Source organism: Sciurus carolinensis, chromosome 12, assembly GCF_902686445.1.
Source record: "Sciurus carolinensis chromosome 12, mSciCar1.2, whole genome shotgun sequence".
NCBI lineage: Eukaryota > Metazoa > Chordata > Mammalia > Rodentia > Sciuridae > Sciurus > Sciurus carolinensis.
In genome coordinates, this window is record NC_062224.1 from 62866304 (window position 1) to 62879644 (window position 13341).

General features: G+C 35.6%; 1 protein-coding gene across 1 annotated transcript in view; it reads left to right on the forward strand.

The window, feature by feature from the left end:
* LOC124961372 (transport and Golgi organization protein 1 homolog) overlaps positions 1-12611 on the forward strand; it is a 13020-nt gene extending 409 nt beyond the window's left edge. The window contains exons 2-12 of the mRNA XM_047519953.1: positions 2924-3012; positions 3412-3480; positions 4477-4548; positions 4728-4832; positions 5496-5618; positions 5719-5830; positions 6716-6771; positions 6860-6950; positions 7123-7261; positions 11354-11454; positions 12577-12611. Coding sequence (XP_047375909.1) covers positions 2924-3012; positions 3412-3480; positions 4477-4548; positions 4728-4832; positions 5496-5618; positions 5719-5830; positions 6716-6771; positions 6860-6950; positions 7123-7261; positions 11354-11454; positions 12577-12611 — 992 coding nt within the window. The remainder of the gene's footprint in view (positions 1-2923; positions 3013-3411; positions 3481-4476; positions 4549-4727; positions 4833-5495; positions 5619-5718; positions 5831-6715; positions 6772-6859; positions 6951-7122; positions 7262-11353; positions 11455-12576) is intronic.
* Positions 12612-13341: the final 730 nt, after the last annotated feature.

The following is a 13341-nucleotide window of genomic DNA, read 5'->3' on the forward strand; positions in this document are numbered from 1 at the left end:
TAAATATCCTTTTATATAGCATAATATGTCTAGTAATCTATCCTAAAGAAAATAACTAACTATGCTTTAAAGATTTTGGGTAACGTTTTTCAGCGGAACTGTGTATTAGATTGAACACTTAGCACAATTTATTCCAGTACAGGGGTCTTTTTAAGTTCTCATATGTTCGTATAATGGAATAGTAGGCAGTTTTATATATTTCAGACTTTGAGACACAGAAAATGCTCACAATTTAATGCGAAGTAGAAAAAAGCAGAAACTAAGATTTCAATGTTGATGAACTGTATGTTATATAAACACATACACAAGAAAATATGCTGCAGAGGAATATAGCAAAATGATGAATAGCAGATGAGGTAATTTTTCAGGTGTTTTATATATGCATTTCCCAGATTTTGTCATTCAGTCATATGTTAAGAAAATAGCTTTTTATTTGGATGTATAGACTATATGTTGTCCAGAGACATATTACATTTTTTGTTCCTTAGTCTTTTTTTTTCTCAGCAGAATTTGTCTATACATGTGTGTATGTGTACATATATGTATGTGTATGTATACATGTATATATGCTTAAACATAGGTAGGTTTGTACCGTAGATCTTTCTGCTTGGTAGTTAGTTAACATTAATTGGAGGAAAATTATTAAGTGAACTTACATGAAAAGCCATCAGTGGAAACTCAACAGTTAAAGTGGCCAGAAACATTGGCTGCAAATCTTTCCAAATCTTAGTATTTCTTTTCTGTTTACTTAATCATATGTGGACATTCCATTGTTAATACAAGTTTCCTCTCTTTGTACAATTGAGTATGAAAGCACTTAAAAAGAAATGCCTTCTTAAAAAGAAGAATCCTTTGCGTGGATACCTGTGAGGACTTTTCTAATCTCATTGAACTGGTTCTCAGCTAAAAGGAAAAAGGAGGACAGAAAAGTAAAGAGAAAAGGGAAAAATGAAAACGTTTTCTGTTTCTCTCTTGGTTCTTTCAAGAACCCTGGCACCTGTTTATATTTTCACTAGATTAGGTAGGTTCTGGGTCTTAGCTGCTGCTTCTCAGTCTCAGCATTTGACTTTGGAGTTTTGGTACCTACCTTAGATGCCTGCTTTTTGCTACTTCCCATTTTCCCCTGCTGTCATTTTGGGTGAAAGCTTACTCTGATTCATTAGAGAAATGTCCATTTCTTTCTATGTTGGAGTTTTCTGAATGTATTTTCCTATAACAAGATCATTCTAAGTGGTATTTTAGGGTCTACAGTATTACCAAGATACCATGGATGATCTGTGGATACATCTGAGTATCCCATCACCATTTATAACATTGACAAGGAGAAATATATGCTAATTTACAAAGAAATTTAGTGAAGTTTTAAAAGAATGATTGCTTAGGTTTTATTATGTGACAGTTCATCGCTGTCTTTGGGAAATGATTCAGGTTTTGCTCTTTCCATAAGAAGTTAACTGTCATTTCTCTTGTTGCTTGCGTATTTTCTTCTAGCAATCTTTTTTTTTTTTTTTGAAGAATTCCTATCGCTATTTTTAGTGGTTTTCAGAAATAGGTGATGTAGCCTCTTAGATTATTTCTAAATTCAGCCAATAGCCAAATTGAAATTGGAGTTCTAAGATGTTTTTTGGTGAGTGAAAGCAGCACGTGTCGGTGGTGGGTTTGTGGCTCAGTGATAGAAGCCCTTGCTTAGCCTGTGCAAGGCACTGGGTTCGATTCTCAGCACCACATATAAAGAGCTGAATAAAATAAAGGTCCATCGACATCTAAGAAAATAAACAAGTGGCATATCTTTAATTTTGTTTCCTCCGAGTTCTTTGAAAAGTCATTGTTCCTAGACTTTATCCTGGCTGTTTAGAATTATCAAATAAACAATTTTGAGTAAGTGGAGCATTAGTGTACTTTTCTGAAAATAGTAGCCATTTCTATTATTAAAGGTAAGTTCTCAAGTCGTTAAGATTGGAATAGATATATATTCACTGCAGCATAGGATACATACCTTAGTATTTCTATATGACAGAGGCTAATGAAATGCTTATTCTCCTTTACTTATTTTTAATCGAGAAACAGACAGTTATTATATTCTCATTTGGTTTTGATTCTGTTTCTTTTAAGCAGATGCATGACACCAAATTTAATCTTTATTTCTCTCTCTTTTAGGTCAAAGAAACAGTATATCAAGGTAAATTTTTAGCCTTCTTCTGTAACTTTTAGAAACCCTTTGTATTTGTGTTTGATGTGTGTTTTATATAAGTTAGAAGTAGATAGTAATTGTTGATGTGTCTTATTTTTTTAACTCCTAAAAATTTTACTATTCCTAGGTTGCTAACTTGGATAATAGAGTAGATGTTTATGGTACCAACTGAGATAGCAGATGAGGAAGAACAAATTGTGGGAAGAAGATGATTAGTTTTAAATTGGGTCATATTCACTTTGAATATTGATGTAATGCAGATGTAGTACATTTGAACAGTATTTTGTGCTAATGATTTAATCATACATTCAATCATTGATTCGAGTAAATAAAGAATGGTAATGTGAGTCAGTATGCTTTCATTTTGTTTTCTTTGCCAAAAATGTATATAAATTTGAAATGATTCCATTTTCAGAAGAGAAAGTGTTTTAAGAAGTGAGGGGAAGAAGAAGCGAAAAAAAAAAGAAGTGAGGAATATCAAACTACATTTTACTGTATTTTCCATCTTTGAAATGAGCTTCAATTGAAATATCATCGTTCTTATATTTTTCTTAAATTTTAATAGTGTTTCACACCCTTATTGCTATTAACTATAGATTGCTTTTTAAGGGCATAATAGTCATGCAAAGAAGTATTTCCTTCATAATGCCAGATAACATGTCTTTGCTTTCGGTCGATTTAACTGAATTTCATTTAGTGATTGTAATAATCTGGACCCCCCCTCCCTTTTAGTTACTGAACAGCAAATTTCTGAAAAGTTAAAGAATATGAAGAAAGAAAATGAAGAACTAGTGCAAAAAGTGTCAAATTTTGAACAGAAGGTAGAATTATTTTTCTAGTTTATTACCCCCTTGATTCCAGCTTGAATCATTTCCACCTGTTTTATAGTTGAGATATTTTTAAATCATTTTTAAATGTTTGTTTCATTCTGGAAGGGGTCACTTACCTGGAAGTAAGTTTTAGTAAGACTATAACATGTATCTTTCAATTGTGAATACTTTATTTTACATAGATCAAGGAATCAAAGAAACATGTCCAAGAAACCAAAAAACAAAATTCGGTCCTCTCCGATGCAGGAATGAAATATAAGGTACAAATCCCTTGTTTTATGGGAGTTACATTCTAAAGTCAAAAGTCAATGTAATGAGTAACTATTAATCTTGACATCTGTTTTCCTAGGATAAAATCAAGCTACTTGAAGAACTAATGAGATTCTTGAGGACAGAGCTAAAAGTCTTCATGTTGTGTTAGAATCTGAGAGAGAACAGAATGTCAACAATGAGGACTTGGTAAGAGTTTTGGTGGCTAAGTGTTAGTGTAATTTGGCTTTTGAAGTATTTTGTAAAATGGGTTAAGTTGGACTTTCCCCGTGGTGTTAAGTAAAGTCAGATCAGAAGTCAGGGAAGTTGAACCTACTTCTGCCCATTTTGTGGAACTTTTCAGTACTGAGCCAAGAAATTATTTTTATATTTGTGTCCTCAATCCTGGATAATTTTCATATTGCTTTGCTCTGCCCTCTGAAACGTGCAGGAACTATTGCCTCATCGAAGAGTGTTTGTATACTGTTTTGTTTTACAGCATCCTATTTTTTAAAACTTTTTACTTTAGAATAGTTCTATAATTATATAAAAGTTGCAAAGATAGTCGAGAGTGTTCTGAAATATCCCACCCCCAGGTAAGCTTGATCACCTAGCTGAGGTAGTGTTCACCAGATTTCTCCACTGGGATTCTTCCAATCCCTTGCCTATTCTTTGGAAGTTACTATGTACAGTCCATAGTGAAAGTGTGAAGAGTTAAGGGCTAAGGATACAGCTGATGGTAGAACACTTGCCTAGCATGCAGAAGGCCCAGGATTCAATCCCAGGCACTGCAAAGAGTGAAGAGTTCTGTTCTACTTCCTTGAGGAGCAAATGTCTTTATAGTTTTTTGGAATTCTTCTTTATGTGAGATCTGTCTATTCTCCCTTAGATTCTATCATTTTTACTTCAGGCAAGAGAGCTTTAACATGATCTTGGGAAATCTTTTTTCTCCATCACTAGAAAAAAATTGCTAATTTGAACTGGTGTACTTAAAAGTGTAACTAATTTTTTGTATGTTTAAAAATTTTATTTCCTTATTTCATTTTCATTTTCTGTACTTTGATCTTTTGGTCTGGTTACCTGAAATGTAAGGGGGTGGGCTGAAATACATTTGTCTTGTTTATCTTTTTAGCATATATGTATATTTCTATCAGTATTTCTACTGAAATCCTCATGCAAATTTTGTGTTCTATTTTCACTGAGCAGATAATAGAAAAGAAGAACTCTGTAGAGAAGTTAAAGGCTGTTATTTCAATGAATGCTTCAGAATTTTCACAGGTAAACTTGCCAACACCTGCTACAGGATATTAATACAACATATTAGTTTGGTTGAAGACCAAAAATTTAAGGTGTGCTAAAATGTGCAAAAAATGAGAAGTACATGATGTCTGGTTTGGGAAAGTGTAACTTTGTTTTTTTCTGAGGAATAAATTCTTAACTGTTGTCTTTTGCATTAGGTTCAAATTGCACTTAATGAAGCTAAGCTTAGTGAATACAAAGTGAAGTGTGAATGCCATCGGGTTCAGGAAGAAAATGCTAGGCTTAAGAAGAAGAAAGAGCAGGTAAACAAAAATTGATGTCATGCATAATGAAGCTAGGGAAGTGAATATTATTACCTTGTATCTTGGATTTGTTTCTAAGGTAAGGAATTATTCATGCAAGACTTTTTCTTAGTTGTGCAAATTTAAACCTTTCTCCCCAAATGGAGTGCATATATGCTTTCTCCATGTGTTTGGAATTTTCTATTCTGTACAGCTTATTTCAGTCCTTAGAGTGTTGGTCTTTTCTTATCAAACATCAATCAGTTATTAACTTGATAGCCTCAAAGAAACTTCTTCAATGCAGAAAATTAAGTATTTTATAACCCTTTTTTGAGTAGTACTTCTTCACAGGCCAAGGGAAGGTTATATGATAAGGAGTCTGAATTCAGGAGCCAGTCACATATGCCCATCCATTCCTACTGGAAGGTAGTGATTTGAATTGGCAGCAATTTTCTGGGGATTGCAATCAACAGGGTCAACTTCCTTGACAGCTCTGTTGTTCTTACTGCAGCTCTGAGGGTTGGGGCCACTCTTCCCTCTTCCTTAACTGAGGTCTCAACTCTTAGTGACAGGCTACCAAGGAGGTATGGCTTTCTATTTCCCTGTCTAAATCTTGTGGTCCTGATGTCTCCAGGGCAAAACCCCACCCTAACCCATAGGAATTCACGTGTTTTGACTTTTCAGTTGCAGCAGGAAATCCAAGACTGGAGTAAATCACATGCTGAGCTCAGTGAGCAAATAAAATCATTTGAGAAGTCCCAGAGAGATATAGAAGTAGCTCTTACTCAGAAAGATGATAATATTAATGTAAGTTTATTCTGCAAATACATGCTTGGTGTTGGGAATTTTCCTGAAAGCTTCCGAATTAAAATTGAGAGACTCTTCCAACCTTTTACTTCTTTTCTAGGCTTTGACTAATTATATTACACAGCTGAATCAGATAGAGCTTGAATCGGAATGTGAGGGTCAAAATGAAGGAGGAGGTGAGTCAGATGAACTAGCCAATGGAGAAGTAGGAGGTAAGATTGGTCTCAGGGAGGTTGAATTCTTGTTTGCTTTCCTGTCTTTAAGTAGACAGATGCCACTTCTCAGCTGACTGAATTTCTTCTTAAGCTCTGTGCAGAAGTGTAGGTGCATGTCCCTGGATCTGTAGAAACGTCTGTTGCATTGGCAGAGGTGGGTTGCTGGGGTGTAGTGTAGCAATAGGCATGTGAAGAATAGGCATGTGAAGTTCCCATTGAGAACTAGGTAAGTACAGTGCAGAGCAACAGTCATGTCTTCAACCTCTGAGTATTGAACATTGTACAGTAAGAGACACTTGTTTCTCAACTTTATGCAGGTGATATTTGATTTTGATACTCATCATCTCTATGGCTCTGTGGTTTTAAGGCCCATGGCAGTTTTAAGAGTAGTGAGGTGTTTGGAGCCTTAAACTAAGGTTGTGAGAACAGAGGCTAGAGGCTATAAGGAAGCTAGAGGGAGTGGGTAGCAGTGTTTACTGATGTGGAAAATATTTCCAGATGTTCTTTCCCAAGTTGGATATAGCTTGCATAGAGTGTTTTACACCACACCTGTTGGTAGATTCAAGAATAAACTAGAGGATTGAATCTTTCTAAGTAAGACACTTACTTGTGCAGGTGGAGACAGATGTGTGCGAGAAGAAAGGCTTTTATCTTACAAGAGTAGCACAGATCACATTTTTATTGCACAAACTAGGAATTCATTTTTTTTTCTTAAATCTAAGCTTGTAGTTCTCTTGAGTCAATGAATTTACTCAGTTTTGTTGTTCAATTGATTTTTTCCTTTCAGTGTTTGAACGTGGTCATTGTGAGTTTGGGGATGTTGGGAGAATATAGAGTTAAAAAGCAAGGAAATGAAAAGCAGTTAACATCTTTTGTTTTCAGGTGACCAGAGTGCGAAGGTGAAAATTCGAATTAAGCAGCTGATGGACGTCTCTCGGGTATAGTTCTTTGTGAGAGTCCCATAGTGCCTGTGAATGCTTCCTGTGCCTCACTATTATGAGTATGTCTCTCTTCTGTAATTTTTAGACGCAAGCTGCAATATCAGTAGCTGAGGAGGATCTAAAACTTTTACAACTGAAGCTAAGAGCCTCGATGTCTGCAAAGTGTAACCTAGAAGGTGGGTTCTTCTGGAGATGAAATTGCTATATGCTGGGAAGTCTCAAACTCTTATGCAAAGATAAAGAATGGCTTTTTACTCTCTTGCTTCTCATTTTTCTCAGCACTGACCCTCAAACAAGTTCTCAAGTCCTCGTACACATATAGAAATCAGTTGTTTTATCTTTTAACAGACCAAATAAAGAAATTAGAAGATGACCGCAATTCACTCCAATCCGCTAAAGCTGGTCTGCAAGATGAGTGCAAAACTCTGAGTCAAAAAGTGGACATTTTAAATGAACTGTACCAGCAGGAGGAGATGGCTCTGCACAGGTAAGGTTTTCATTGTTTGTTATTGCTATCACTCTGTGACCTCATACAGATGATTTTACCTTTTTGAAAGAATATTTACATTTTCTTCCAGTTGCAATTAATAGAGATTTGTTTTTTTCCCTTTGTGGTTTGTGTGCCATTACTCGCATTCTTTCTTCCATCTAACCGATTGTCAGATTCATATGAAGCGGGAGTGGCTAACTGGTACTAACATTACTGAGGTGGAAATACCTGTCTTTTGAAGATCCAGATGCTTCCTGTGATCCCACCATTATTTCAGTTTCCTTTCATTGTGATCAGTCATGTAATTCTAATATGTTTTGAACTTATATCTCTAACTGTTGATCTTTAACATCCTGAGTGATTTGGATGGCATTTTTCAGAATGAAAACTTCTAAAAGGAATAAAATTTACTTATTGAAGATATTATTGAAGTAAGTTTTGGACTCGAATATCTCAGCGGTTCACACTGAACAATTGAACTGTGACGAGGACCTTAGCAGTTCTGATTACAGAAGTGCTCGTTTTTAGTATTTATATATATATTAATCTTCTGAAATATACATGTCACTGAGCTGGTTTTCTTTGGAAAGATATAATTTGGCAGTTCATTTGAAGTTTTTATCCACAAAAATATTTGAATTCTCTAATAATAGGTTGTGTCAGATTTTGTATTTGCTACTATATTTTATTCTTCGTCGTATATATAGCAGTCTTTGTCTTGTGAAGCAAAGACCGACCTTACAGACCTAACTCTTTTTAGGTATTTTTGACTTCTACTGCCTAATGCCATTAAACATTGAAACTTTACTCTTAACTTTTCTAATTCTTTCTCTCCAAGCAACCTGTTTAGAATCTCAAAATTTTGTTTTAAATGCTTGGCCGGCTTCAGAGAAACATTTCTTGTTTTATCACTTGTTTTTTTTTTTAAAGAACACCTTTTTTCTCTGTCCCTACTAGTAATCTGAATGACCTAAATGGCATTGATTTTCTTTGTGATGCAGTCGAATATAGCACTCTTTTCTTCAATTCCTGCAAAATCCATTCAGTCCCGCTCTGTGGTTTGTACTCTGTTACTCATCCCCAGGCACTGTCAGCTCATGCCTGGGTCATCTTTTCTGTTACTACCTAACTAATCACCTGTCTTCATCCTGCATCTTTTTATAACTTCTTTCAAATTCTGATTAATTTTCTTTACAACCGCTTGAGTGAACTTTCTAAAATACAAGGCCATCCGTGTCAATATGTGCCTGAAGTTTTGAAGAATTAGCTTTCTATTTCATGACCTGTTTTTTCTTTCTTGTATCTTTTGAATAGTTAAAATATTTTTAATTGTTTTCCTCATCCCCTGTGTAAACTTGGTGTAATCACAGATTGTTATATTCATCTTCTTGTAATTTAAAGGCCTTGCTGTATATCCTGAACTTCATAGAAACCCGACATAGATTAAAAGATTTATTTATTTCTGTGCTTTAAGTAGCTCCTGGATTAGATTAGATACTGTCGTGGTAATGGATGTGAGTACTTCATATACTGCAAACTCCACAAGACATTCATTCACCATTCATTCAATTTATACACATATTTACAGTTTCTGTAGTTCTTCATTCTACATTGTTGGTCTCTCCTTTGAAATTACTTTCTTCTGTTGAACATTGTGCTTTAGTGATAGGTTTGATAAGTGTATCAGAGTGTAGTATAAGGATAAACAGAGAATAGCATTTTTATCCATTAAATATTGCCACTTTTATAATCTGTATTATAGTAGGTGGACATTCTAAGCTTCCTGCTTAGAGTTGAAATCAGTTTCCCTTTTAAAGGATCTTTCTTCTGGTTGCTGAATTTTGACTGTTACTTAGTTTAGCACTTTCAAGATAGCCAATTATTTGTCTTGTGTTTTAAAATTTTTCTTTCAGGAGTCCATTATCATTGTTGTTTCCTTTGTCAAATGTCTCACCCCTGCCCTAGTTCCTTGCAGTCATTTCTCTCTGGCTTTTTAACAGTTGTATCAGGAGTGCCTAGGTGTAGTCCTCCCCACACCCCCTTACCTCTTGTATTTATGTGACTCAGGGCCACTAACCATCTCTTGAATTTTGGGTCTTTTTCTAAATGTTAATTTTACCTCATTCTCTCTTCTAATTTCAGTAAAAATGTTAGAAGTTGATTTCCCTGCCTCCTAAGTTCTGAATTTGCTTCTTTCTTGATATTTACTTCTGACCTAGTTAAAAGTGCTAAGATTTACTTTACTTCTCAAGTCTGCTCCTAAAATCATTCATTAATGAGTTACTAATTTCAGTTACTATATTTCAGGTTTTTAAAAAACTACTGTTGTAGTTGTAGATGGACAAAATACCTTGATTTTCTTTATTTATTTCTTGTGGTGTTGAGGATGGAACCCAGTGTCCCACATGTGTGAGGCAAGCACTGTAGCACTGAACCACAACCCAGCCATTTTCAGGTTTTTGTTTGTTTTGTGGGTACCACAAGCTCAAACGAGAACGTTGAGCGTGTGCTCTACCATTGGCTATGTTCCCCTGCTTCCTTGCTCTTGTCATAAGGGACAGTGTTTCAGTGTGTTTTAAAGCTATCTTCAATCTGATCTTTCTGCCTCTGCCTCCCGAGTATTTGGGATTATAGGTAGGCCACCACATCCAACTATTTCTTAGTTTTGGAGTTTCCTATTCCTTTGACGAAATTCATAATCTTGACTTTACTTCCCGGACTATGTAAAGTCACAGTGATTCCTTAATATGCCAGCCTTAATTGTGTGTGTGAGATTCCTTTTTCTAATGGATCTTGGCCACATACACATATCTTCCGTGCCTTATCAACTCTGATCCCTTCAAACACATTCTGTGTATTCTTCTCAAGGTGGTTTGATTGTTCTTAGTGCTCTAAGGCTAGTTGATTGATCATTGGAAACAAAATTCTCTCTCCTCTTCCTCAAGACTCAGTTTTTTCCACATTCCTTCTTAAGGCAGAGTCAGGGGGAAGGTATTATATTCCTTTAGTCATCATTTATATTTGTTTCCCTTTAAAATGTCGACGGACCTTTATTTTATTCATTTCTCCGTATGTGGTGCTGACAATCGAGTCCACTACCTCACACATGCTAGGCAAGCACTTTAGCACTGAGCCACAATCCCAGCCGAGTCATCATTTATACCTTAAACAGTGAGCTCCTTTCTTCTTTAGCATTTTACAAGGTAACTAGTATATTACAGACACTCAAAATATTTGCTGAAGAATATATAAGACTACATAACCCCCTTTTCTATTTGGTTACTATAATTCTTCTAATTTTCCTTCTGATTCATGGAAATTAAGTTTCGAGTTACTTATCTTTTGAATTGGAACTATGGCTAAAGCAGTGCAAGGATAGCAGGAAGTATTTTTTAGACCATTAAATGTGTCTACCTTTGTTATAGTAGATGAATGTCTTGATTTTCATGACCAAAGTTAAAACTTGTTGTCAGTAGATAATATCCTGATCATGGTCAGTTTGGATTCTTTTTGTGGTTGGTAGACATTTGTCAGAACTCAGATTTGCCCTTTTTGCTTAATCACAATTCTTTTGAAATTGGTATCTAAAGTGTGAAAATGTTCTCTGTGGGAGTTGTATAGTTAGAAGACATGTTCAGAAAAGCTTTCTCTCTGACTGACTCTATCTTGGTACCAGTTTTGGATTGGGAAACAAATTCCTGCATGACAAAGATGTACTTAGCCATGGCAGAAATGACAAAGAATTCTCCCCTGCTTTATCCTGCTATGTTTGTGTTAGGTTGATCAGTCCTGACTTTCCTCTTAGAAGTAAAGTGAGTTTCATCATCTTGAGCCTAGGAGACTTGCCCTTGGGGCACATATTGTTTTTATACAATTGTTTATTTACTGGTAATTAGAGAATTAAGAGCAGAAGTTAGAAAATGTAAGTGATTTGCCAGTTTTGATTTCCTAAATTGCAGGTTTGAATTCCTTCCTATTTGATAATCCTAAGCATTTTAGAGAAGGGTGGGAAGTGACATTTGAATAGAGCAGTGATACACACTGCTAGGGGAAAAGAGAAAGTTTGACTTGAACTGGTTTTATTTTTAGGAAACTGAGTCGACAAGAGTATGAGAGACAAGAAGAGCAAAGCGGCTGTCAGCTGCAGATGAAAAGGCAGTTTTGGCTGCACAGGAAGTTAAATCGTACAAGTGAGTTCAATGTCTTAATGAAACTCTAGTGTTAGCTTCCTTTTGAATCTGATTTGACATGATGTAGAAGAAAAGAGTACAGAAGTAGAAGTAATGAGAGGATATGAAAACATTCAATTCACACATTAGAAAAATAAATTTCAGTTGAACAATGAAAAATGCTAACAAAAATTGACTTATACCCGAAATGCTGGCAAGACCATATGGGAACTTGGTTCATGCAAAGAGTTCTGAGGGTTCTGTATGTTGGAGTAATTCTTTAAGAAAGCAGTTCGCTATGCGATGTTTTAAAACCATTAATGTGCCATTTGATAGAGCTGTGAAGAAATCTTCTATGGATATAATTTTAAAAAAGAAAAGTTTTAAGGAAGAAGATATGCCTAGCAAAATTATTTGAGAACACATTGATGAACAGTTAAGGAAATTATAATTTATCAATTCAGAATCTCTCACAGTTAAGTAGAAAGCAATTAGATAGTATTAGGTTTATATATTGATTGATATGATTGATGATTATGATCCTGGGGATTGGACCCAGGGACGCTTTACCACTGAGCTGTATCCCCAGACCTTTCTTTACTTTGAGACAGGGTCTCAGTTGCATAGATTCTCACTAATTGGTGAGGCTGGCCTCAAACTTGTGATCCTTCTGCCTCAGTCTCCCAAGTCACCTGAATTCCAGGTGTGTGCCATTGCACCTGGGTTGTAATGTTAATTTTGATTCTCACATGTTTGGTATAACTAGATAAAGTGTGTTTTTTTATGTATGATGAAGTCTTTAAAGTATAACTGACAGAGTAAAGGGAACATGGTCAGATTGTTTCAGATTTTATTCAATTTTTTTGACTAATAAAACCAAGTATAATTTTTTAGGCACAGAATTGAAGAATTGGAGGAAGAAATACAGGAAGCAGAGCGCTCATTAAGAATCAGGTAGTGATTAATACTGTTGTGTAGTTGCAGAATTTTTTGATATCTAATACAGACCATTATAGGCTAGTATAATGAGTCCCTAACATTTTTTTTTTAATGTGTTGTCCTTTTACAGATGCCGCTCATGAGAAGAAAGCTCATGATAACTGGGTAAGACTTTTTCCCCCCTTTTCTTATTTTGCGTTATAGCCTACACAACTGAACTTGAATATTTCTTTCTCTAATGAGTCAAAGCTCGTGCTGTAGAAAGAGCTATAGCTGAAGAGAGAGGGAAGCTGCTAATTTGAGACACAAGTATGTGATTTTGATACCTTCCTGTATGTTTTGTAGTGTTTTAAGGACTATGCTAGATGGTATCTAAGAAGGAGTAGATTACTGTTCACATTTAAGTCCATTCTTTCTCAATATTCAAGATTATTGGAAATGACCCAAAGATGGCAATGCGGCAAGATGAACCTGTGATTCTAAACCAATGGCGGGAAGAGCAAAGGACACAAAACCCTCCTCGGAGAGGTAGGGAGCACTTTGTAAGGGGAGGTAGACTATTGTTGGTGCAGAATGTATGTAAATTACTTTTTATTTCTGTGTGTAATGGTTATGAAATAATCTGAATGACTGCTAAAGGGCGGCAGTGTAAGGACTGCTTTAAGTGGGAACAAGGCATTGTTGTCCTTAGGTCCACTGAGCAAGAATGGGTCTTTTGGCCCGTCCCCTGTGAGTGCTGGAGAACGTTCCCCTCCACTGACAGCAGAGCCAGCTGGGAGACCTGTCTCTGCTACTCTGAATGGAAGAGATATGGGTAGAAGTGAATTTGGTAAGCATTCACATGTTGCTTTCAAATAAACTGTTTCAAGGGTTTTTTCCACCCTTTTGAGTTATTCTATTGAAACATTATAGAATGTGGGCCTGTACATATAGAGAATAAAATTTCTATTTTGTCTTATTGGATAATAG